This window comes from Aethalodelphis obliquidens, unplaced genomic scaffold (genome assembly GCF_003676395.1).
Source record: "Aethalodelphis obliquidens isolate GAN/ISIS:26980383/991018 unplaced genomic scaffold, ASM367639v1 scaffold15, whole genome shotgun sequence".
Classification (NCBI taxonomy): domain Eukaryota; kingdom Metazoa; phylum Chordata; class Mammalia; order Artiodactyla; family Delphinidae; genus Aethalodelphis; species Aethalodelphis obliquidens.
The window spans coordinates 10,749,579-10,772,990 of NW_020837959.1; the positions used below are offsets into that span (position 1 = coordinate 10,749,579).

The window sequence follows — 23,412 nt, forward strand, 5'->3', positions numbered from 1 at the left end:
CTCTAAGAAAAGCAATTAATCAAGAAAGTTGTATAGGACAACCACGCTATTTCAGGTCACCTAGGAAAAGAAACTATCCAAATAGATACAAATCCAGATGGCCAGCTCCTTCTGTGCCACCAGTCCCACAATCCATTCCCAGGCCAACCTCATTGTCTAGGGACTGGATAGATGAAGGTTGAGGGAAAGCATGTGTTTAATTTTAAAAGTTCCATGCAAACATCAGTTATTGTTAAAATAATTTATGTATTTCACCCAATTATTGAACAAATCTTTGTTCATTATAAAAACCTAGAAAAAGAAGTTAGGCAAATCAAAATGAAACAAAAAGCACCCACTATGCTACCAGCCAGTAAGAACCTTTTGTACCTATTTACAAATTGGGTATTTTCTGCAACTCATTTCTCTGATCAGGCCATGAGAAAATCAGCCAAAAGCTGTAACCTTAAGGTTCTGCGTGTAGTTTCTCTTTAATTAAGGAGGGAAAATGGTGACTCATCCATTGACGTCTATCTTTTCTTTTATTGGCACTTGTCCCAGAAGAGATAAGGCCACTACACAATATACCTGGCAGTAAAAAAAAGAGATAAATTCCTAATTCCATCTTACTGGTCTGAAAAATTTACACCACAATTCTAGGATTAAGTCATTTACTCAAACCAGCAAATATCACAGCCAAAATGGACTGAGTGTCTATCTCTCTCTCTTTTTTTTTTAAGTGTGTATCTCTTTATCTATACACACACATAGTCACATATACTGAAGGCCATGATTTTAAATATATCTTGGCTGGATTCTTCCTGTCTCTTGGAGAAAAGAAACATACATATTCAGAACCCACACAAGGGCTGGTCAAGAACACGTCGATAATCAGAAAAAGGTGAGTACAGTAGACTCTTTCCAAATAGTGAGCAGTGCTACCAGGAGAGCACCAAATTTCAATTCATTTCTTTTTTCCATCATAAGGAAAAATCATGCCATTACCTTTTTGTTCACAGCCACACCATCCTCACAGTCGAGTACTGCACAATCCACATTCAGAGAGGGAATCTTCTTAATCTTCTTTTCATCATTTCCAGGAACATAGAGCACGGCCCTTCGCGGAATGTATTTGTGATTGGGTGAGGAACTGTACCCAAGTCTGGACACATCAGCTGCCAGAGATGCTTTCCTGCAGAAGACATAATTAGAATGAGTCAAGAATAGAATTCACTTACAAATTTTTGAAAAACTTTATTTTAATACAAAATTAAAATAGAAAACATGGATAATTTTTTTAACTTAGAACATAATCACACATAACAACTAGGAAAACAATAATAACAGAAATAATCAAGCAACAGAATGTCATTTTGGCTGAGGTTTAAAAAATATATAATACTGTTTACTGACACAATCTTCTGAGAAAAGAAGGAAGGTGTAGCTATCTCTTCTTGGAAAAACACTTCCAGCATTAGTATGCTGTCCAGATAGCATCCATGGAGAAAAAAGTAAAGAAATTTACATCTAAAAGGTCCTAAAGAACAATACTATCTACAATTATATGAAAGTAAAAAGTAGAAAATGAACAATCTATGTAAACAAAGTCTATGGCTCTCTCCCTGACAATGAATCTTTTTAAGTAGACAAATAAGTGATTCAAGTTCAATTTTAACAACAGACAAGGATGGCTGGCTACTTCTTAAGTCAGCAAAGACCATTATTAGCTCTGTAATTATGGGCAACTTGATTGCTGGAAACTTCAGATTCTTCATCTGTAAAAATAATACTCATGTTGCAGGTTGCTGAGAAAATTAAGTTAAAGGAAATAATGCACATGAAGCGCTCAGCCGGAGCCTGGGGGTTATCAGCTTGAGGTGGTAGGTGGGTGTAGCGGGAATGGCAGCCACTGCTGCTGTTCTTAATGGAGAAACTCTAGCTGTCAGTAGCCCTGCCTGCTCGTAAACTCTGCTCTCTCCCCGCTTCTCCTATTGTACTAAGTTTAGCCTCCTGTGGAAATAAGAGGAGTTGGCCAGAAGCTCCCTTGGCCCACTGCAGCCCTCTCCTCTAAACTGGTCCATAGTTTGGTCCCGTGAAAACCATGTTTTAGCCCATAACACATGGCAAAGGAAGATGAAATCAGCTTTCACAATCAACACCAGTTACATAATTTGAATCACCTGTGCAAAATAAAAGTGCAGAGCCCTTGTTCAAAATTTATAGGGAATTTCAAGATGGCAACAGAAAAACATCACACAAAGCACCAGACCCTTCTAAGCATAGGGCCATCCGTGACTGTGCAGGTCACACATCCATGAAACCAGCCCTGTCCATAACAGATGGAGCTGTACGTCATGAAAATCCCAGTTAAAGAAAGGTGAAAGCCCCAGCAAACTGGATAACACCCTACTGTTCTACTCCCCCGGGGTAAACAGCACCATCCTTTCAAAAATATGCCAGCTGTATTCTTCATGAAAGCTCTTGACATTTAGTAGTTATCCTACGTTAATGCCATCAAATATTTTACACAGTTGTTAACATTTTGCCATGATCAGTGTGTCTTGTGACAATGTATCTCAAGAAAAAATCAGCGTCTTTTTGGTGGCCTATCAATTTTGTTAAGGGCCCCCTCATTCTTTCTTGAAACTAACCTTAATTAAATCTAAAACGTGAGTCGAAGTCTTATTTTTCCATAACATAAGCATTGTGCTATGTGAGATATGGTGACATATAGATGGGTTTTAAAAGTGTACATATATTACAAGACATTTATCTAATATTGATATTAAATATAGTATGGACAGATAATTGAAGAATTCCCAAAGTATCTGTCATCGTTTTATACTGATTAAAAATATCTGATTTATCTTAAAAAAGAGAAAATATAATGATGTAATAGCAACAACCATATTTTACTTATTCGTACTGGAAACCAGAATTTGCAACATATGCATTTCCTTTAAAATCGTAAAAATTCAATTAAAAGAGATGAAATTTTTATTTACCAAGAAATGCTTAAGGCAAAATCACTCCTCATGAGGATTTGCTGTAACTGCACATGTAAAAGCCAAAGAGACCTTCATTTCATGAAAATTCTCATGGAGATTTCCTCCATGAGAAATAGCTTCTGACTGCCAATTTGGATCCAGCCACTGTGATCTCCAAGCCACACCACCTGAATCTCAAAGCCTGAGCCACTCAGACATGGCTGACAGGTCATACCACTGTCACATGCTAAGCACTAGAGCAAATCATTCCTAGGATGTTTATATATGATGTGTAATTTTCTAAAACAGATGATCATTTAAAAAATCTTCTGCCACTCGTAAAGATGTTTCTGGCTTCCCAGATAAAGTCTCCTATAATCACTGAAACATTATTTTCCTCTTATAATCCCCTGCTCAAAAATTGTCAACAGCTCCCCATTATCTACAGGATAGATAGATATCTACCTACATTGAATGTAGGTAATGTAGTCTCAGCTGAGAGCCCTTTTCTCAATTTATATCCCACTATTCCCATGTTGCAACTATCTACCCTGGGAAAATTAGATTATGACTGTCCACATATGCTGTATTGTTTCCATTGTACCTTTGCTTCTGCTCGAAAAGTATTTCCCCTAGGTTTATTTGAAACTTACAGATCTTTCTAGCTTAGTTCAATGTCTACCTAACTGCGGAGTCTTTTTTGACCATTCATCTTTAGACTTTCTCATCTTTAAAAACAGCATTTATCACTGGTAACCAAACCAGAACCAGCAAAGGACTGGCTCTGCCATCATGGCTAAAGTTAATCAAGGGGCACATGCATTCTGGAAAGCCAATGGATGCTACAAATCAAGACACTTAAAAAAGTTTCCTGCTTTTTGACCCAGTAATTTCAAGTAATTTGACCCCATTCCTTTTGGGAACTGCTATAGATTAAATGTGTACTCCCCAAAATTCATATGTTGAAACATAATCCCCAGTATGATGGTATTTGGAGGTGGGGCATCTGGGAGGTGACTAAGTCACGAGGGCAGAACCTAGGAGAATAATGCCCTTATAAAAGAGACACCAGAGGGCTTCCCTGGTGGAGCAGTGGTTGGGAGTCCTCCTGCCAACGCAGGGGACGTGGGTTCGTGCCCCAGTCCGGGAAGATCCCACATGCTGAGGAGTGGCTGGGCCCGTGAGCCATGGCTGCTGAGCCTGCGCTCCGCAACGGGAGAGGCCGCAACAGTGAGAGGCCCACGTATCGCAAAAAAAATTTAAAAAAGAGACACTAGAGAGCTCCCTAGCCCCTTCTGCCATGGGAGGACTCAGTGAAAAGGCTGACATTTATGAACCAGGAAGTACATTATTATCAGACACTGAATCTTCCAGAGCATTGATCTTGGACTCCCCGGCCTCCAGAACTGTGAGAAATAAATTTCTGTTGTTTATAAGCCACCCAGTCTATGCTATTCTGTTACAGTAGCAGCCCAAATGGATTAAGACAGGAATCTATCTTAAGAAAATGAACAGGAATAAAACTACATATATATAATATTAAGAACTGAAAACAACCTTTAGGTCCAACAGTAGGATAAATTACAGTACCTACATTCAATGGAATATTATGCCATCATTAAAAATTGTGTTTATAAAAATATTTAATGTGAAGTGAAGATTGTTATTTTTAAACAGAGGATATAACATTACATATGCAATAACATCTCAACTTTATAAAAAATACAAAGAAAAATATCTGGAAGGAAATACATCAAAATGTGATTAGGGATGCCTCTGAATTTTAGAATTTGGGATTAAGACTTTTCTGCTTCCAGGGACTTCCCTGGTGCAGCAGTGGTTAAGAATCTGCCTGCCAACGCAGGGGACACAGGCTTGAGCCCTGGTCTGGGAAGATCCCACATGCTGCGGAGCAACTAAGCCCATGCACCACAACTACTGAGACTGCGCTCTAGAGCCCACAAGCCACAACTACTGAAGCCCACGTGCCTAGAGCCTGTGCTCTGCAACAAGAGAAGCTACCGCATTGAGAAGCCCATGCACAGCAACAAAGACCCAACGCAGCCAAAAATAAATAAACAAATAAAAGATTTTTCTGCTTCTGCACAGTTTTTTCCTATTTTGCACATTTACCAGAAGAAGCATCACTCTTTTTAAAAAAATCCTTTTATAACAGGCTTAAAACAAACCAATAAAATCACTTGAAAGGTCTCAAGTGGCAGCATAATATGGTGGAGAGAATAAGAACCACCTATATGAAATTGCTGATATCTAACCATTTTGGCCTACAAAAATGCTAATTTTATGTGGTTCATGCCAATATTGTGACTGGCAGTCAGAAGATGGGGTGAGAAGCAAGCAAGAAATGTCAACTTCCTCTTAGGTGAGAAGCAACATAATAGCTGTCTCATACAGGGGAGAGCTCACCACAGGCAGTAAAGCAGTATGTACGTCCATAGCTACTATGATCATCTGACACCTGTCACCCACATGCGATGCTGGTCCGTGTAGACAAGCATCAGGAATCTTGTTGGACACAAGTGCCCTCAACTAGATCACAAGCAACCGAGGGAGGGGAAGTCTTACGTCTCCCCCACGTTGCTTACCACAGGGTCTTGCAGACAAGAGCACAGAATTCCTGTTACCTCGTTACCCAACCAACGCCAGCTGTCCAGAAGTGGGTATGTAAGACTGATCTGCAACCACACTATCCTTATACTTCTTGGGCAAGAGTCAAGTTTTAGTGGTGATTACAGGTAGGAGGTCATTTTTATTCCCTCTCTCCTTTGCCATCCTGGAAGCTTTAACCCAACCCATGGCCTGTTGCTTCTCCTTTGTTTATCTCCTCCTTCCTGTAAATACAGATGACGTCCTAGTTTGGGGCCTCGTTCACCTTTACTGAGATGACTGTGGAAACCTCTTATTTATCCTCACTGCCTCCACTTTGTTCTCTTGTTCATACATTCAGTGAGTACTGAGGAAGCATGCACTGGGTGACCTGCGCAGGGTCTCCACTAGCACACCTGGCAGGTCCCTTTGTGCAAATTAGAAAAAGGTGTCCCCTCGAGCCTGCCAGCAGGTGGAAGGGCAAAGAGGTGCCGCCTGCTCCTGAGGCGGCAACTTTGATGCGTAGAGGAGAGCTGAAGCTCAGCCCCACGCGTGGCTTCTGTAGGCACCCTGATCAGGGCACACCCCGTACAACCAACCGCATGAGATTGCACTGACCGGCACTGTGCTGAGCACTGCAGGGAGGCGGCCCAAAAGATACAGGTCAAGTCCAGAAGGTCCAGGGAGGAACACCCAGAGGATGGCCTGCAAGCAGCTCAGGAAGGCTAAAGGTCTGTACAGAATGAAGCTTCAGGGAGAAAGATCAAAGGCAGCAAGACTGTTTGGAATAATAAGGAGGAGAAAGGTGTAGAGGGGGTTTGGGCTTCAGGTCCTGTTGCAGACTCTGAGGTCCCAGAGGGGGCTGTCACTGGGCAGATGGCAGGAGCCCGTCGTGGCTTCCCCAAACCTCCCTCCTCCCGTACTGCTGGCGTGTCCTCTCCTTCCCCCATCTCCGGCTGTTTCAAAATCTGTTCCCTACTTGAGTTGTGTTCAGCACTGACTACTGCGTATGAATACAATTGCAGTAGGTGCAAGATCTAACTTATTTTATTTTATCTTACATATTTGGAGTTAGGGCCTCTTGATAGTCAACATGTAAATATATTCAAACAATATGCAAAACAGGGGCGTAAGATGAGTTGAAAAAAATCTGGTAGCCTTATGGTGAGTTCTCTCTACAGAGGGAATTTTTTTAGATAAGACATCCCTTGGCAGGTCCAGGGGTTCTTCTGGCTGGAGGGGGGTCCCTACTGGCCTTGTTTGGGTCTTCTCTCTTTCCTCCTCCACCTGATACCATTTATTAACCATTTATACCACAAGAGGCAGAGCTAGTCCCTAATACTGCTGGGGTTCTCCACCTGGGATTCAATATCACCACCACCTGGGGAGCTTTAAAAACTTGTCAATTCTGGACCCCACCCAGCGCAATCAAATTAAATTCACTGGCAATAGAGCCCAGGCTCAGTATATAATTTTTTTTCTTTTTTTTAGCTCTCTAGGTTCTTGCCACTTAAGTGAGGTGTTGCTATAGACCAGCTATGCTGGTCTCTTATCTGTTCTCATGTGAGACTCTCCCATGTCTCATGGGAGCAACTACCATCACCATGTGGGAAGTTGTTAGAAATGCAGAGTCTAAGGCTCCCACTGAATCAGAAGCTGCATATTAACAAATCTCCAGGGGACGCTTATCTCATGAAAGTTTGAGAATGCTGTTCTAGGCTGACTCAAACTCCGGGGCATAGTGGAATCACCTGGGGAGCTTTCAAATATGCTGACGCTAAAGCTCAGTCACAGAAATTCTGAAGTCATTGGCCTGGGGCAAGGCTGAGGCTCTGGAACTTAAAAGCCCCCTAGGTGATTCAGATGTATAGCCAAGTTGAAGGACCACTGTACTAGATGATCCCAATGTGTAGCCATTGCCCTAATGCAGGAAATTTTGCTCCAACGAAAACTTCTCTTAAGTGAGTCATATGTTACTATTATATATAAGTAGATGATACGAAAGTAATAATAAAGTCGTAACTAAAAATGCAGCAAACTTGGGGAAAAAATCCATGTTTAAGGAAAAGTCTTTCTGATAAAAAAATGACAAACTGCTAACAATATTTGACATAGCAGCAATAATTAAGCTAATGTCCATCTGAGGATCTGCCATTTGACATGTGACTTCTCACCCAAGCTAGTGGTTTCTTTACTTAGCTGATAGCTAGTACAGAGGTCTCTACTTTGGCTGCACATTACAATCACCTGGAGAACTTAGAAAAAGAAAAAAACCTCAGGCCACACTCCAGCCCAATTAAATCAGAGCCTTGTGGTGAGTCGCAGGCAACAGTGTTTCTTTAAAGCTTCAAGGGAGACTCCAAGGTGCAGCCAAGGATGAGAACCTCAGCACCATGGTTTCAAAGTACCACCAAAGTGTCTTACTGGTCCTAGAAAGGATCTGGGATTGCTGGACTTTAAAAGTTGCCAGCACGTAATCCTACCATATTTAGGCAGGGGAGCTGGGTACCAATTATGCAACTTCCCACTAATGAAGTGACTGGGAACGATAACTTTGAGAGGAATGGCAGTTTTCCTTGCTTGGAAACCATGATGCTGTACATGCCCACCCACTGAATCAGTAGCCATCATGGCAGGGTTTGGAAGTGGGGGGCCGGGGAGAGGGTGATCACCAAGAAGTCCTTGCTGAGCCTGCAGTTCAAACTAGATTCTTAGATCAAGTCCATAGTGAATAGAAGGAAGTCTGCTAATTTCCAACTGCTTGAGGGTCCAAACCTCAAGCTCCCAGGAGGCAGAGTGAGCAAGGACAGGGCATGTGAAATAAAGGAAGTCCCTGCCAGTAGCAGGGACTAGGCTCGTCAGATGCTGAGAGAAGCTTGTGGGGGGAAAGCATGAGTGATGAAACTGGGGAATATTCTGCCTGGCTCCCACTCTTTAGGAACTTTCTATTTGTCTTTTGCAGTGAGGGATATATTGGGTTAGCCAAAAAGTTAGTTCAGGTTTTTCGTAAGATGTTATGGAGAAACCCAAACAAACTTTTTGGCCAACCCAATAGCTCCAGGGCTAGAAAATGCTCTACCCTTCCCCAACTTAGTTTCTCATGACCAGTGAGCCCTGAGGTAACAAAATAGTTGCATTAGAGGAGTTTTGCTGAAGCCAGTACTGGTGCCTCAGATTCGGGTATTACACTGCTGAATCTTACCCATTTATGTATTTTCCAAAAAGTCACATTTCCCCTTAGGTGGAGCCAGTGTAACTTAAATTTACAGCTTTCACAAAAACCACATGATCATCTCAGTAGATGTAGAAAAAAGCATTTGACAAAATCTTTTATGATTAAAACAGTCAACAAACTAGATTTGAAGGGGAACCACCAAATCCTGAGAAAGGACTAAATTGAAGGCAGTACAAACAGAATCCCAATTTAACAAATATCAATCCATCTAGCCTCTCGTTGGCTGAGAACTCTCCAGTGCTCCAGTAAAGTGTCCAACCTCATGCTGTTTTGCTTTTGAAGTTCTAATGAATTCATATTCCAGGAAAAGCCCTGTATATCAGACACTTTTACAAATGCTGACCCAACTCACGGTTGGCTTACTTAACAAATCTACTTTTGTTTAGGTGAAATGTGTTTATATAGTAATTGGAGTTTTAAAAATAGCAATTGGGTTTTTTTTTTTGCGTTACACGGGCCTCTCACCGTTGTGGTCTCTCCCGTTGCGGAGCACAGGCTCCGGACGCGCAGGCTCAGCGGCCCTGGCTCACAGGCCCAGCCGCTCCGCGGCATGTGGGATCTTCCCGGACTGGGGCACGAACCCATGTCCCCTGCATCGGCAGGTGGACTCTCAACCACTATGCCACCAGGGAAGCCCAGCAATTGGGTTTTAACATTAACTCATATTTAGTTCTTGTTAGAAAATCTGACAGGCTTTTCAAAATACATTGGTGAGGGACTTCCATGGTGGCACAGTGGTTAAGAATCCACCTGCCAATGCAGGGGACACGGGTTCGATCCCTGGTCCGGGAAGACCCCACATGCCGTGGAGCAACTAAGCCCGTGCGCCACAACTACTGAGCCTGAGCTCTAGAGCCCGCAAGCCACAACTACTGCGCCCACGTGCCACAACTATTGAAGCCCACACGCCTAGAGCCCGTGCTCCGCAACAAGAGAAGCCACCGCAGTGAGAAGCCCGCGCACCGCGACAAAGAGTAGCCCCCGCTCGCTGCAACTAGAGAAAGCCCGTGCGCAGCAACAAAGATCCAATGCAGCCAAAAATAAATAAAATTTTAAAAATATATACATTGGTAAGTTGGGGAAGGGAGGATTTTATGTCAGCACACACAGGTCAGGAACCAGGGCGTGTTGGCTAGATGCTGCTTTCAACCCCAGATCTGATTCTAGTTTTCACTAGGTAACAAGTGATCACTAGGGGGTCAGATCCTTGGGAAAAGCACAAAGATAAACGAAGTCCCTGCAATTCTCAGGCGGTGACCACTCAGCCCTTGTCAGGTGGCTGAGGCACTGAGGGGCCAGAGTCCGTGCAGAGGTGGGTAGAACATGACCACATGGAGTGGGGAGCACAGGGGGCTTGGGCTATGGATCGGCCACTGAAGACCAAGTGCTTCCCGTGTCCTGGGAACCACCATGTGGGGTCACACAGCCGCCTCCCTAGGAAGCAAGGGCTACAGGAACTTGGCATTAGGAGAACTTCTGTCATATTCAGTGAGAGGGAACCTAGCCCTGTTCTCAGGGGGCTGAAGTGGATTCTCCTCCGGGTCTCCCTCTCCTCCCACCTTAAGTAAGAGGTACCCTTTCCCAGGGCCTCACAGCACCAGGCACTGAGGACCTGCACCACCTCTGGTGAGGCAGCCAGCAGGCACCAGCAGGGGCTGGAGTTAGACCTGCTCTCCTAAGCCTGAGGTCAGGTTCGCAGGGGCGAGGGCTGGGCACCTGCATGGCCAATGCAGCACGCTCCAGCTCCCTCCCAGGCCCCTATGGATCCCCCCGTGGGAGGATGCCTGGGTTTGCTTATCAGGATCCTGCTGCCTGGCCTGGCTCTTGTGGTGGTCAGCATCACACTGGCTGCTACAGCACCTGGGAGCACTCCCACTGCTTAAAAACTTCTGCTCCTCAGCCATAAACCCCAAGTAGCCAACATACAAGTCTGAGTTTGCCACACACCCCCGGTGATTCAATGCTGTCCATGCCCTGTGGGGGCAGATGCTCAGCTGGGCTGGTTCCCCTGCCCTCAAGCTACCTGCCCAGATTCTACTCCTCTCCTCTGGCCCAGGCAGCTGAGGCTCCAGAGGGCCCCAGTGCAGGGTTCCACCCAAGTTACAACCAATGCAGATAGACAAGAAGCTTTCCAGAGAGCCCAGGCAAACATCCAAATCCAGGGCTTGGGAAGGCAGGTAGGACTGAGGGTGGAGGCCTCAGCTGATCTCTCTTCACAAGCAGCAGAGCTCTCTGAAGCCAAGGCCAGGTGGTATATGCTGTACAAAGTCCAGGGACCCTAACTGAGGACTCCACATCTTAGCCTTGACGCTGATACTTGGCTCTGAGATGCTCTTGCCTCACCCGTGGATGACCCTCAGCCAGCACCATATGCTGGAGGGCTCAAATGGAAACAGGGAAGGCCAAGGAACTTCCAAGTTGTTCCACTTGTCACATTCACGCTATCACTCCATAAACAAAAATGTACTGGGCCTAATACTTTTTTTGAATTATCTAAATGGCAGTCCAGACTTAACCAAGTGCAGAAAAGAACTTGATTCAGGGGCTTCCCTGGTGGCGCAGTGGTTGAGAGTCCGCCTGCCGATGCGGGGGACACGGGTTCATGCCCCGGTCCGGGAAGATCCCACATGCCGCGGAGCGGCTGGGCCTGTGAGCCAGGGCCGCTGAGCCTGCGCGTCCGGAGCCTGTGCTCCGCAATGGGAGAGGCCACCACAGTGAGAGGCCCGCGTACTGCAAAAAAAAAAAAAAAAAAAAAGAATTTGATTCAGGACTTTTCATAATGTCACTCTTAAATTCAAAACTGATTTGAAAAGCAATTGTTAACTACAATAATGATTTAGGCAGCACAATTAATTCTAAATCATTTTAGTACATAATACCATGATGATTAATTTTACGTGCCAACTTGACCAGGCCACAAGGTGCCCAGATATTTGGTAAAACATTATTCTAGGTGTGTCTGTGAAGATACATCTGGATGAGATTAACATATGAATCAGCAGACTGAGTAAAGGAGACTGCCTTCCCTAACGTGGGTGGGCCTCATCCAATCAGTGGAAGATACCAAGTAGGCCAATACTCCCCTGAGTAAAAAAGGAACTCCTCCTGCCTGATAGCCTTCCAGATTTTCCCGCCTTGAGACTTGAACTGAAACATTGGTTCTTCCTGGTTCTCAAGCTTGCCAGCCTTTGGACTGGAACTTACACCAATGGCTCTCCTGGGTCCCCAGCTTCCTGAGTGCAGCTCTCGGGACTTGTCGGCCTCCATAATCATGTGGGTCTTATTGTCCTTATACTACATCTCTTATACATATCTCACACACACGCACACACACACACACGCAGACATACCTTATTGGTTCTGTTTCTCTGGAGAACCCTGATGAAGACAATGCCTATACATTACTTACTAGATAGTTAACACATATCAGTGCCTAGATGCGTGCTCTCCACACACCTCTGCACTGCATCTCCCCATCCTGACCCAACACGGGTGTATGTGTAGCTCTCAGCACCATGCTGCCCAGCACATACAGGGACTGGACCCGAGAGAGGAATGAAGGAAAGGATGGACTCAGGGCTAGATGGGCGGTGGGCTGGCAAGCGTTTAAGGAGAGAGGGCCACATGTGTCCATTAGCCTGTGTCCTCAGAGGGCTAAAAGGGAGAGTGGGCGTGATCATGGTTACGCTCTTCACAGACCTCCCCAGACTGTCTTCACAAAGGGTTGTACTAACTTATTTTGCCACCAGCGGGGCACGAAGGTGCCTAGTTGGCCATGTGCTTATGCACAGCCCTTTGCACTCTTTACACCAGGGTTTTGGACATTCCAGGAAAAGAGGCATGATATAGTGAGTGAAGGTGGCCATGGAAAGGGGCTGGAGATCCGAAACGCTGGGTGAAGGTTTATAACGGCCTTATTTGAGCAATGATGAAACAATCTATGGATCGTGTTAAACCTTCAAGATCAGTATTTCCCACCTTGAGCTGATCTGTATTCTATCATTTTACACCTCTGCTGGTTAAATATTTTTTTTTACTGTGGTAAAATACACGTAACATAAAATTTACCATTTTAACCATTGTTAAGCATACGATTCAGTGGCATTAAATACATCCCCACTGTTGTGTAACCATCACCACCATCCATCCACAGAACTTTTCATCAACCTGCCCATTCCCTCTCCACCCAGCCCCTGGAAACCACTATTCTATTGTATTTTCTGTCCCTATGAATTTGAATGCCCTGGGTGCCTCATGTAAGTGAGATCTTACGGTATTTGTCCTTTTGTGACTGGCTTATTTCACTTAGCATAATGTCCACAAGGTTCATCCATCTTGTAGCATATGTGAGATTCTCCTTCCTTTTTAAAGGTTGAATAATACTCCATTACATGTACGTACCACATTTTGTTTACCAATTCATCCACTGATGGATACGGATTATTTCTACCTTTTGACTATTGTGAATGATGCTGCTATGAAAAAATATCTCTTCAAAACCCTGCTTTCAATTCTTTTGGGTATATCCCAGAAGTGGAACAGCTGGATCATATGGTTTTTTGAGGGAAAACCATACTTCTTTCTATAGTGGCTGTATCACTTTACATTTCCACTCAAACATTATTTTAAAATATTTTCTGCTGCATTCAAGTGCAGTTACCACTAAAGGGGTGTTTTTGAACCAAAAAAAAAAAAAAAATCATCTTTTACGTGCCCTTGCCCTTTAGAAACTGCCTCCACAAATTCTAATAAATTTTGCTAAATTCCCAATTGTTTATAAACATAAATAATAAGAAAACAAATCATTCTGAAATAATACATCAATAAATTGCTATTTAGGACGCCACACAGAAATGATATGGCCCTTTTGTTTGTTTGTTTTTCCTGGGGCTACCTCTACTGTGCCCATGGCAGCTCCAAGAGGAGGTTAGCACTGTGGAGCAAGGAAGTAGGGAAAGATGGGGGACAGGAGTTAGGGCGGGCCCTGTGTGCGGATGTAGGGCTCCTGTGTCCCTCTGGGATCTGAGTCTAGACGGCTCAGGCAGAGTCTGGCGAGTGCCTCAGTGGAAGCGGCACTTTCTGGCTGGCTTGAGGTTGACGTGTGTGGCCTTCATTTCCCCAGCCTCAGGGTCTCGCACATCTTTGAATCGCTCCACTTTGGTGCTCAATACCTGGTTGTTGATGTACTGGATCAGCTTCTTGGGAGCCTCCTTAGGAGCCATAGGCCGGTGAATCTTCTGATCCTCTGCGCTATCCACCATCATGTACTTCTGCAGGATGAAGGACTTCAGCTCATCCTTTTGGGGGCCTCTGAGGCGCCTGGGCAGGTCCTGGTTGGGGCCATGCCAGGCTGGAGGCCTCTCCTCCTTCCCCTCTACCAGCATCTGCACAGCTTCTTCCGAGTCCCCTCGAGCTCTGGCCAACACCCACTGGGCCTGCTCCACCGAACAGGTAAGGAACACCTCCAGAAGTACGTCCACCCCTGGCAGAAGCTCCTCCTCAGCGCCGGATGCCTCATCTTGGGTGTCCCTAGCAGCAGTCGGAGAAGACATCGTCTCTTCTTTGAACTGCTGCAGAGGCTCTGGGGAGATAGATACCTGACCTTGGACCTCAGAGTCCTGTGGTTGCAGGTTCTCTTTGTTCCTGGCACCACTCAACTGCCCTGAGAGCTTCTGCATCATTTCCCCTATTGTACCCCTTGGGATGTGGGCGAAGCCAGGCACATAGGCCTCCATCATCTCAGTGAAGGTCTCCATGTCGAAATTCTCCTCCGATGGGCCTGAGGGGCCCAGGTCCTCAAGGACCCCGAGCACATAGAAGATGATCTCATCCAAGCCGCTGAGGTCAGCCTCTGGGAGGTGCGTCTGAACAAAGGTAAGGACGGCTGCACTGACAACCCTCTCCGGCTCCATGCTCTCTCCCCTTCTGCTCCGTCGGGCGCCGCCGGCAAGTCGTCCCACACGGTGCAGCTCTCATCCCACAGCCCCACCAATGAGCGATATGGCCCCTTAAAAGTTCTTTTAAAGCAATTTTGACTCTAAGAGCTGATAAAGGTTGAAAATAAAAATTTCTCACAGAAGATTATGCACAAATCTTGATTCTTAAAGGACTCCTCTAGTTGGGGCTGTATCTTCAATCCTCTGAGGGAGTTGGAGGAGTGTAACTGCACTCTGTCACTGCCTACTCTCTATGCTGGGAATAGAAATATTGGGAAAAATTGAGTTCTCTGTTGTAAGGCCCATGGTCTGACCTTGTATGACAATTCTGATGCTCATAGAAGAATCTGTGGGACTAGAATAAAGAACCCATTCATCGATCCTTTCCTATACACCCCCCAAGTGACAGTAAAATTCACCTACAAATTCCAGCCACGCTTACGACTATTGATAACTAGGTATTTACACCAGCATCTGTAATAATTGAGGCCTACGTATGTTCTCAGTTTGCTAAGTTCCCAACTGCCCAGAGAGATTCCTTCCCTATTTTGAAGAACTGTGTTTCAGTTACTATGGCAACAGGGCAAGGAGAAGTGGGGAGCTTTCCATGGGCACAAGAGCAAAAGAACAGCTATTTGTCCTCTCACTGGCAGAACAGGGCCATTCGTGAGATTAGCATGTGGTGCAAACACAAACAAGCATGCAGCCCGCTTCAGAAAAGCCAAGACATTTTCAGGGCAAACTCTCTCACAAAGCAATTATATCACACCTTAATCAAGTGCTCCATTTTGTAATGAAAGGAAGAGATACTCTTTTGTGTCCAAAGCAGACACACACAGGATAGCAGTTTGTGGTCCGCTGTGGATTCACTTCAAAGGAAGGAGTCAGGAGGGCACAGGATGGGGAAGACCCATGGGCTGTGGGCCGGCCTTTCGGCCATCGTGGTGCCATTGAGAAGGAGGGATGCTGGTGAGGGACTTCCCTCCTGGCCTACACTTGCCATGGAAACCCCAGGAAAAGAGGTGAGTGTCAAATAAGGGACAGATTTATCAGAAATAAAGAAAAAAGCAGAACCCTTATTTTTGCTCACTTTGGTAAAATTTGTGTAATGCTGTTTCAGTGCAGATCTCTTCCTCCTCAGGCCATCAGAATACCAAAGGGCAAAAACAAGTGACCCAGTAATGGAACTCTTTTTTTCATACAGAATGAGAAATCAAACAAACATCCATATCAAAAATTACTCATTATCCGAAGTGAAATAAGCCAGACACACAAGGACTAATACTGTACGATTCCACTTCTGTGAGGTACGTAGAGTAGTCAATTCGTAGAGACAGGAAGTATTATAGAATGGTGAGGGGGAAGGGGGAGGGGAATTACCGTTTAGTGGGTACAGAGTTTCAGTTCGGGAAGATGAAAAAGTTCTGGAAATGGATGGTGGTGATGATTGCACAACAGTGAGAATGTACTTAATGCCATTGAACAATAAGCTTTAAATAGTTAAAATAGTAGATTGTATGTTATGTATATTTTACCACAGTGAAAAAAAATTTAAAGTTAACAAATCTCTTTCCCTTGTTATATCCATGCTATTGTTTCATAAACACAAATGTACTGATGAAATTCAGTACGGATCATGCATTCAATAAATACCGAGTCCACCACGAGCTGGCCCTTAGGCCAAGGGTTGAGCAAACATGGACAAGAAGCCATGTGTCCAGCAGACCCTCGCTGGTCACTGAATCCACTTCTTTGGCCACAGAACTGTAGTTCTCCAGATAGGTGCATGGGTGGGGTAAGCCCCAAGAACAGGGAAAACCCTGTACAACTGGGTGACCATTAATGGGTCCCGAAGAAGAGAGCAAGTTTTCCATGAAAACAGAGATCCACGTTTATATCTCGAACGGATTAGTCCTCATAAATTAATGTGGCCACAGCGCCACTCTGCCCCGTGGCACTTGGGTGCTCGGTAGCACTTCTAAGGGCAACGCTGCCATTTTTCAGAAAGGCAAATGAAGAGGAGTTTGATACAAGCCAGCCCAGCAGATGATAAGGAGGAAGACAGGGGCAGGGGTGAGGGTGTTTGAGAGGAGGTGAGGGAGAGGAAGAGAATGAGGAAAGAAAGGGAGGGAGGAGAAAGGATGGGTCCTGAAGGAAAGTAGGCGGATAAGAAAGTGGGCGGGAGGGAAGGAAGGCGGAGGTGAGGGCCAAGAGGGAGAGTGGGGGATGGGATGAGAGGAGAGGAGCTTTGTTTTGCTGCAAAGCTCCTTGATTCCGGTTGAAGAGGGGATGACAATAGAGCATGTGCCTGCTAGTGGGCATTCACCATAATCCCACTTCCTTGCTCTACTTTTGGTGAGAAGAGGAGGAGCAGAGGTTTTATCTGAATGGAAAACTGGAGGGATTTTATTCCCCCCGCCCCACCCCCGGAGTGACACTGAGGTCAAGAGGGAAACCTGCACTCCTTCACTGAACACGTTTAAGAACACAATGTGATTAGCATCTCTTCTGTTTCTGGGCTGCTTCAACCTGGGGCTCCTGGAAACACAAAGAAGTCTAAGGATGTTGTTTATCAATAGTTAACTGAGTTAATGTCACTGAGAACTGCAGGAATGATGCTCAGGACCCTCTACCCATAGTGATTTTTTTTAAAATTAATTAATTAATTTTTGGCTGTGTTGGGTCTTCGTTGCTGGGCATGGGCTTTCTCTAGTTGCGGCGAGCGGGGGCTACTCTTTGTTGCAGTGCGCGGGCTTCTCATTGCGGTGGCTTCTCTTGTTGCAGAGCACAGGCTCTCTAGGCGTGCTGGCTTCCGTAGTTGTGGCACACGAGCTCAGCAGTTGTGACTCGCGGGCTCTACAGTGCATGCTCACGAGTTGTGGCGCACGGGCTTAGTTGCTCCACAGCATGTGGGATTTTCCCGCACCAGGGCTCAAACCTATGTCCCCTGCGTTGCCAGGCGGATTCTTTATTTTATATTTCTTTATTTTATTTTTGGCTGTGTTGGGTCTTTGCCGCTGGGTGCAGGCTTTCTTTAGTTGTGCAAGCAGGGGCCACCCCTTGTTGAGATATGCTGGCTTCTCATTGTGGTGGCCTCTCTTGTTGCAGAGCACGGGCTCTAGGCGCGTGGGCTCAGTAGTTCTGGCTCACGGGCTCTAGAGTGCAGGCTCAGTAGTTGCGCACGGACTTAGCTGCTCTGCGGCATGTGGGATCTTCCCAGACCAGGGATCAAACCTGTGTCCCCGGCACTGGCAAGCAGTGTCTCAATCACTGTGCCACCAGGGAAGTCCCCATAGCAATTTGATAGATGCATTTCCCAGTGTTGGGAATGATGAGAGGATGCACCTGTCAAGTGCAGAACGTGGGAGCTTTTGGTAAATTGTAATTAAAACCTAAAGGACATGCCAGTCGACTTCTCTTAGCCTCTGTAGAGACGATTTGGGGTTTTGGATGGTGAAATTCTGAGTGCAAGGAACCAACAGCTTACTTGTTCCACTCCTGGCCATAACTGAGCACCCAGAGCAGAGCCTTATGTTTGGATTGTTCACTGCTGGCATTCCTGCCTAAGAAGATCTGATTCTAAAATGAGTTGCATAAAAGACAATATTTAGTAGTTAATGTATTAAAACAGCCAATGGAGAATATAGGAAATATTATCACCATAGGCCCACCAGAAAATTTCACACAAAAAAAGACCATTCACAAAAGTTCTCCATTTAGAGATTCCATTAGTACTCGGTTATCTTAGCTCAAAAATAATAAATTTAAAGCTGAGATGGCCAATTCCTGGCTTGGGCAGAACTTTAGAGGTAATTGAGCAAATGTGAACTACAAAGATCAATTTCTCAACTTTTTTTTAAAGGTCACGAAAGAAGACTGTCAACCTGACAGATGTAACCATGGATTCTTTTACAGAATCCTTCAAAAGCTCAAAGGCTGCTAAATGTGTCAAATTATGCATCTCCCCCATGACCGGGTTCTTTGATATGAAAGTAATCATGGGAGAATTTTTTTTTCCTCCAGAAAAATGGATCTGCAATTTTGAGAAAACAGTTCTCTTCACATCTTATTTATTTTATTTTTTTGGTAGCTGTCATGAAAATCATCTAGGTTAACGGAATCTTTTTCTCCCTAGATTCTCTCAAAAATTCCTTTCAAGTGTCAATCGCAATGAAATGAGGCCAAAATGTTACACAGCTTAGAATTTTGATATTTTGTTAGCTATAGTCCTTTGATTACCCTGATATGTAGATTTGGGGAAATTTTAATACTGATCTCTCTCTAGTGCTGAATAAGTTTTAGAAAAAACACAGTCTAATTGCCAGACCCATACCACACACACGAAAGCTGTGAATACAAGCTGTGATCACGAATCACGTGTATGTGGCTTTGACTGTGTGGGACCCACAATAAGATTAAGATTGTTTTTTTCCTTCTTAATTATTCAGAGCTAAGTGTGATGAAAATTAAAACTAAACATATGGATGTGATCATGAAGGCTTTCTCTAACACAGTTTTTTTTTAAAGTATGTTTAATGTGCTACAGGCACTAACTCCTTTAAATATTTAAGGCAAGACTTCCTAGAACTTCTAATTTTAGGGGAGCTTAAGATTTTTTTCTTATTCAATGCCACACTTAGCAATGCACCAGCCAAAGTGCAAAACAGCCTCTTTTTCCTTTATATTTAGTTCTAAAAGAACCACTCTTACTGAATATGTATTGTTACTTAGTTTTCTGTGGAATGAACTGGTCAGACTCAGAGAGTAACACTTTTATTGTAAATACACAGGGAATAAAATGAAAAATTAAGAGGGGAATCCTTTCCACAAGCTGTATGTCCATGACAATCTACGTTATGGTTTATTTTTGACTTGATTCAGGGTTTTCTATGATAATGGAAAGAGAGATGGAATAGGTTATCCAGAGAACACGATAACCAGACAATTTTTTGCATGTGTCTTTGTAATGTATTAACTAATTTTAAAAGCTAATTTAATCTTATTTCTATCTGGAGTAACACCGATATTTGTCTTCCTTTGGTATGTGCAACTGATATGCTAAGAAATAGGTGGCTCAGAAGTCTGTTGGGTGAAAAGGACAGACCACTTGAGACTGAAAAGCTGCTGTAGGTTATCATGGTACCATATGGACAATCTCCAAATGGTCCTTCCTCTGACGCTGGTTTCAGAAATGCAAACAGGGGACAGAGGAACTCTGAGCTACAAGTTAGGAGGCCTGAAACATCCATCCGTAGATAGTCTGACGTTGGATTTCAGCTTCTGCCTGCCTGGCACATTTCCCTGGCACCCTGGTTCCATGCTTCCGTCTCACAGGTCCTTTCTTTCCATTCCCATTTGCGCCTCCCAAATCTCTCACTGACTTCACATTTAGCTGAGCTCACATTTCTTTGCTAACCCCGAACTCCTAGATGCACTTCCAGGGGGAATTCAACGGCCATCCATCACTCTAAATTGGTCCTTACCCTGGCAGTCACTTCTGTCTTCCTCCTGGTTCTGCTCTCTTAGCTAAGGTTAGGCTGGAGGGCTTAGCAGAATGCTGACTGTCCATATTGGCCAACCAGCTCCCAGTTAGTTTATGTTTGACTAAGTTACCCTTGCCAGGTCTCTGTGACTATAGTACAAGTGCTGAATACAAGAGCATCTATTTTGGTTCAAAAACCAAATAAGAGCAAACTTTGTAGTAGTTCTCCATGGCATCCAGCATTTTAAAGAAAACAGAGCAAAGGAGCAAAACCTAAGAACTCAGTTTATCTCATTCCCAGCAAGATCAGTAGACTGCAATAACAGCCCAAAGGCGGGAAAAAACCATAGGATATTAAATTACAAAATACCAACATTTACATAGTAATTCCCACTAATTAAGAAAGAAAGATATAAGTTGTTTGTTATAAACATCACCAGGTCTTGAGCAAACACCAAGAGCTCACCACAGAGCCAAACCAAGCATTTGTCTAATCAGAGCCACCTTCCAGAGCATTTTATTGGTACAGCTGCAGAGCGCACATTTTATCACACATGCTAATAATCCCAGTTATGGTGCCTAGATTTTAATCATTTGTTCTGGGCTTGTTTCTCAAACAATTAGCACTAATGAATGGTCAGAATACCTCAGATCATATATGTCTAATTGCAGTCAAGAGCGGTTCTGGTCTGCATGTACATTTCAATTTACCTCTGGGGATAATGTTTGTTAATTGTATTTCTTTATATGCAAGCTAAGAAAAAGGCAGCTCAGGCAAAAAGGGACTAAGTGTTCTCCTCTTTCCCTTTGTTCCCACAAGAAGCTAAAGTCACTTCAAGAGGCACTTAATCCCATCATCCGTGGTTACAATTGCCTTGCAGCATCAATCAAAAAGAATCTGAAGTAAAATGATGCAGCTATATTGTGTAATTAAAAGCAATTCAGGTAGTTATTGCTTGGGGCCCTTTATGGGTCCAAATACTTAAAATGGCCCTGCAGGGATCCTAAACACTGTAGTGTTTTTAATTTGGTCAGTAATAATATCTGGAGGAAAGGAAAGAATATGCAAAAAAAAACAAAAAAACAAAAAAAACCCCAGAAGACCTCAAACAACAAAAAAAAAGCCCACTAGCCTCTCCTAGTGCGAATTGTTAAGCAAAAGACCAGGGAGAGCAAAAGCCTGAAGTGAAAAAATCCATGACTCGCAACTACAAAGTGAAATAAACGTAGAAAAAAAGGAAGGAGAAAAAGAAAACAATTGATGTTTTCCAAATTCAACAGTCCCTGTCCCAATCCAACTTTCGCACTTAAGAAAAAAGAGTGTCAAAATGTTGGCTGGGTCTCTTCAACCTGAAATGAAACAGCCTTGTACAACCTATATTATAAAAAATAGAGGCTGTGTGAAAATCCAAACTTATTAAGAAAATAAATTTATGGTATGTTTAATGCTACAGTTACTTATAAAGGCAAGATGTGAAAAGTACTTTTTAAAAGTTTGGCACAGATTTTTTTTAAGTGATTTACTTAAATCATTTTTAAAAATTAAATGCTTTGGCTTTTAAGGCTTCATATATGGCTTTTTAAGCCAACAAGAGTTTAGCACAGTATATTCTGTTGTGTGCTTTTAACAAAGAGCCATCATTGACAGGAGGCTGGGAAAATGCATAATTCTCTGGTTTTGATTCTTGGCTAAAATATTTTTAAGTAAAAACACAACTCCTCAACAGACTAGATGTTAAAATAACAATGAGTGTTTAAGTTTTATCATCAATTCCCCTTTTATAATAAAAATGGGAAAGAAGGCTTCCTGTTGATTTACGAAAGGATTTCAGGGAAAAATGCTAAGCGTGTGCCAGAGTGAGCTATTGGATATTAAGGAACTTTTTATGAAAGACACCAGTTTACTGCCAGGATAAGGTGCATTCTAGAAGCAGATGACTAGAGAAAATACTCCATATCACTAGAATACAGCACTTTGCAGCAGCCTCTATAAATACTTTCTAAAATACTGCTTAGTGGCAAATGTTAATTGTGGCCTGGAAAGTATTATGTGTGAGCATGTGAGGGTCATAAGATTTAACATTCAAATCACAAAATGACTGTCAGGTGAGATAGCCAACAACAGTTCACTTAAACACAGAATTGACCTCATTTTCCACACAAATATTCTAGTTATTTGAGTGCAAAAGCCTACAGCTGAAAAATGCAAAAGTACTCCCTCAAAGTTTAACCTTGGGCTTCCCTGGTGGCGCAGTGGTTGAGAGTCCGCCTGCCGATGCAGGGGACAGGGGTTCGAGCCCCGGTCCAGGAAGATCCCACATGCCGCAGAGCGACTGGCCCGTGAGCTATGGCCGCTGAGCCTGCGCGTCCAGAGCCTGTGCTCCGCAACGGGAGAGGCCACAACAGTGAGAGGCCTGCGTACCGCAGAAAAAAAAGAAAAAAAAAATCTGCTTACCGTGCTTCTTCCATTATATTGATCATAGTGTTAGGGATACTATATATGCTCAAGCAGTTTTGTGTTGTAAGTACTTCCTATAAACTTAAACCTATTTATTATTATTCAGTGTCCAGTCTTCAAGCACCCGTTCAAAATCATTACCCTCAATGGGTGGGGAGTGGGGTCTGACATCCCCCCACTGCAGTATTCTTATCACCCTTACCTTCTAGCTGCCCTTGTGAGGCGTCACACTCCGTGGGACTAAGAAGAGCAAGTGGGTGACAGAAGCGCCCTGGGATTACTTGAGCTTGATTCCCTGTCTCTCCACCACCACCACCAAAGTGCCCAGATAATTTACTTCATAATCAGTACCGGTGCTTCTTTGCCACGACTGTGCCGCCCTACCTGAAGGCCAGGCACCAAGCTGAAAAAAACCCTCTATTTTGGATCCACCAAAGTATCTGTTCATGTCCTACAGTTTTTATTTCACTAGCCTTTGGATTTAGATAGGCAGGTACTTATTCTTAGGGAAAGGAAGTGTAAACTTTTAACAAGGGACATTTTAGGAATACCCCAAACTGCACTAAGTAAGAAGGAGAAAAACAGATCAATGATAATGAATTGCAGGCAAAAGTCTGTACTGCGATCTGTCTCCTGTAACAGTTCCCAGACAGGTGCTTATCAATATCATATTTCTTTCCTCCCACGCCCCAAGTCTCCTCACTGCTCCTCTGTCCCTGATGCTCCCC

At 43.9% G+C, this 23,412-nt stretch overlaps 1 protein-coding gene and 1 pseudogene across 8 annotated transcripts in view; both read right to left on the reverse strand.

The window, feature by feature from the left end:
- Positions 1-23,412, reverse strand: part of CLYBL (citramalyl-CoA lyase) — a 255,557-nt gene that overhangs the window by 114,658 nt on the left and 117,487 nt on the right. For all 8 annotated transcript variants that reach the window (XR_003434655.1, XR_003434656.1, XM_027115903.1 and 5 more), the window contains exon 2: positions 985-1,171. Coding sequence is in view for 6 of the 8 variants with exons in the window: in XM_027115903.1 (XP_026971704.1) it covers positions 985-1,171 (187 nt within the window). In the remaining 2 variants the exon portion in view is untranslated. The remainder of the gene's footprint in view (positions 1-984; positions 1,172-23,412) is intronic.
- On the reverse strand, positions 13,854-14,834 carry LOC113625397 (CUE domain-containing protein 2 pseudogene; annotated as a pseudogene).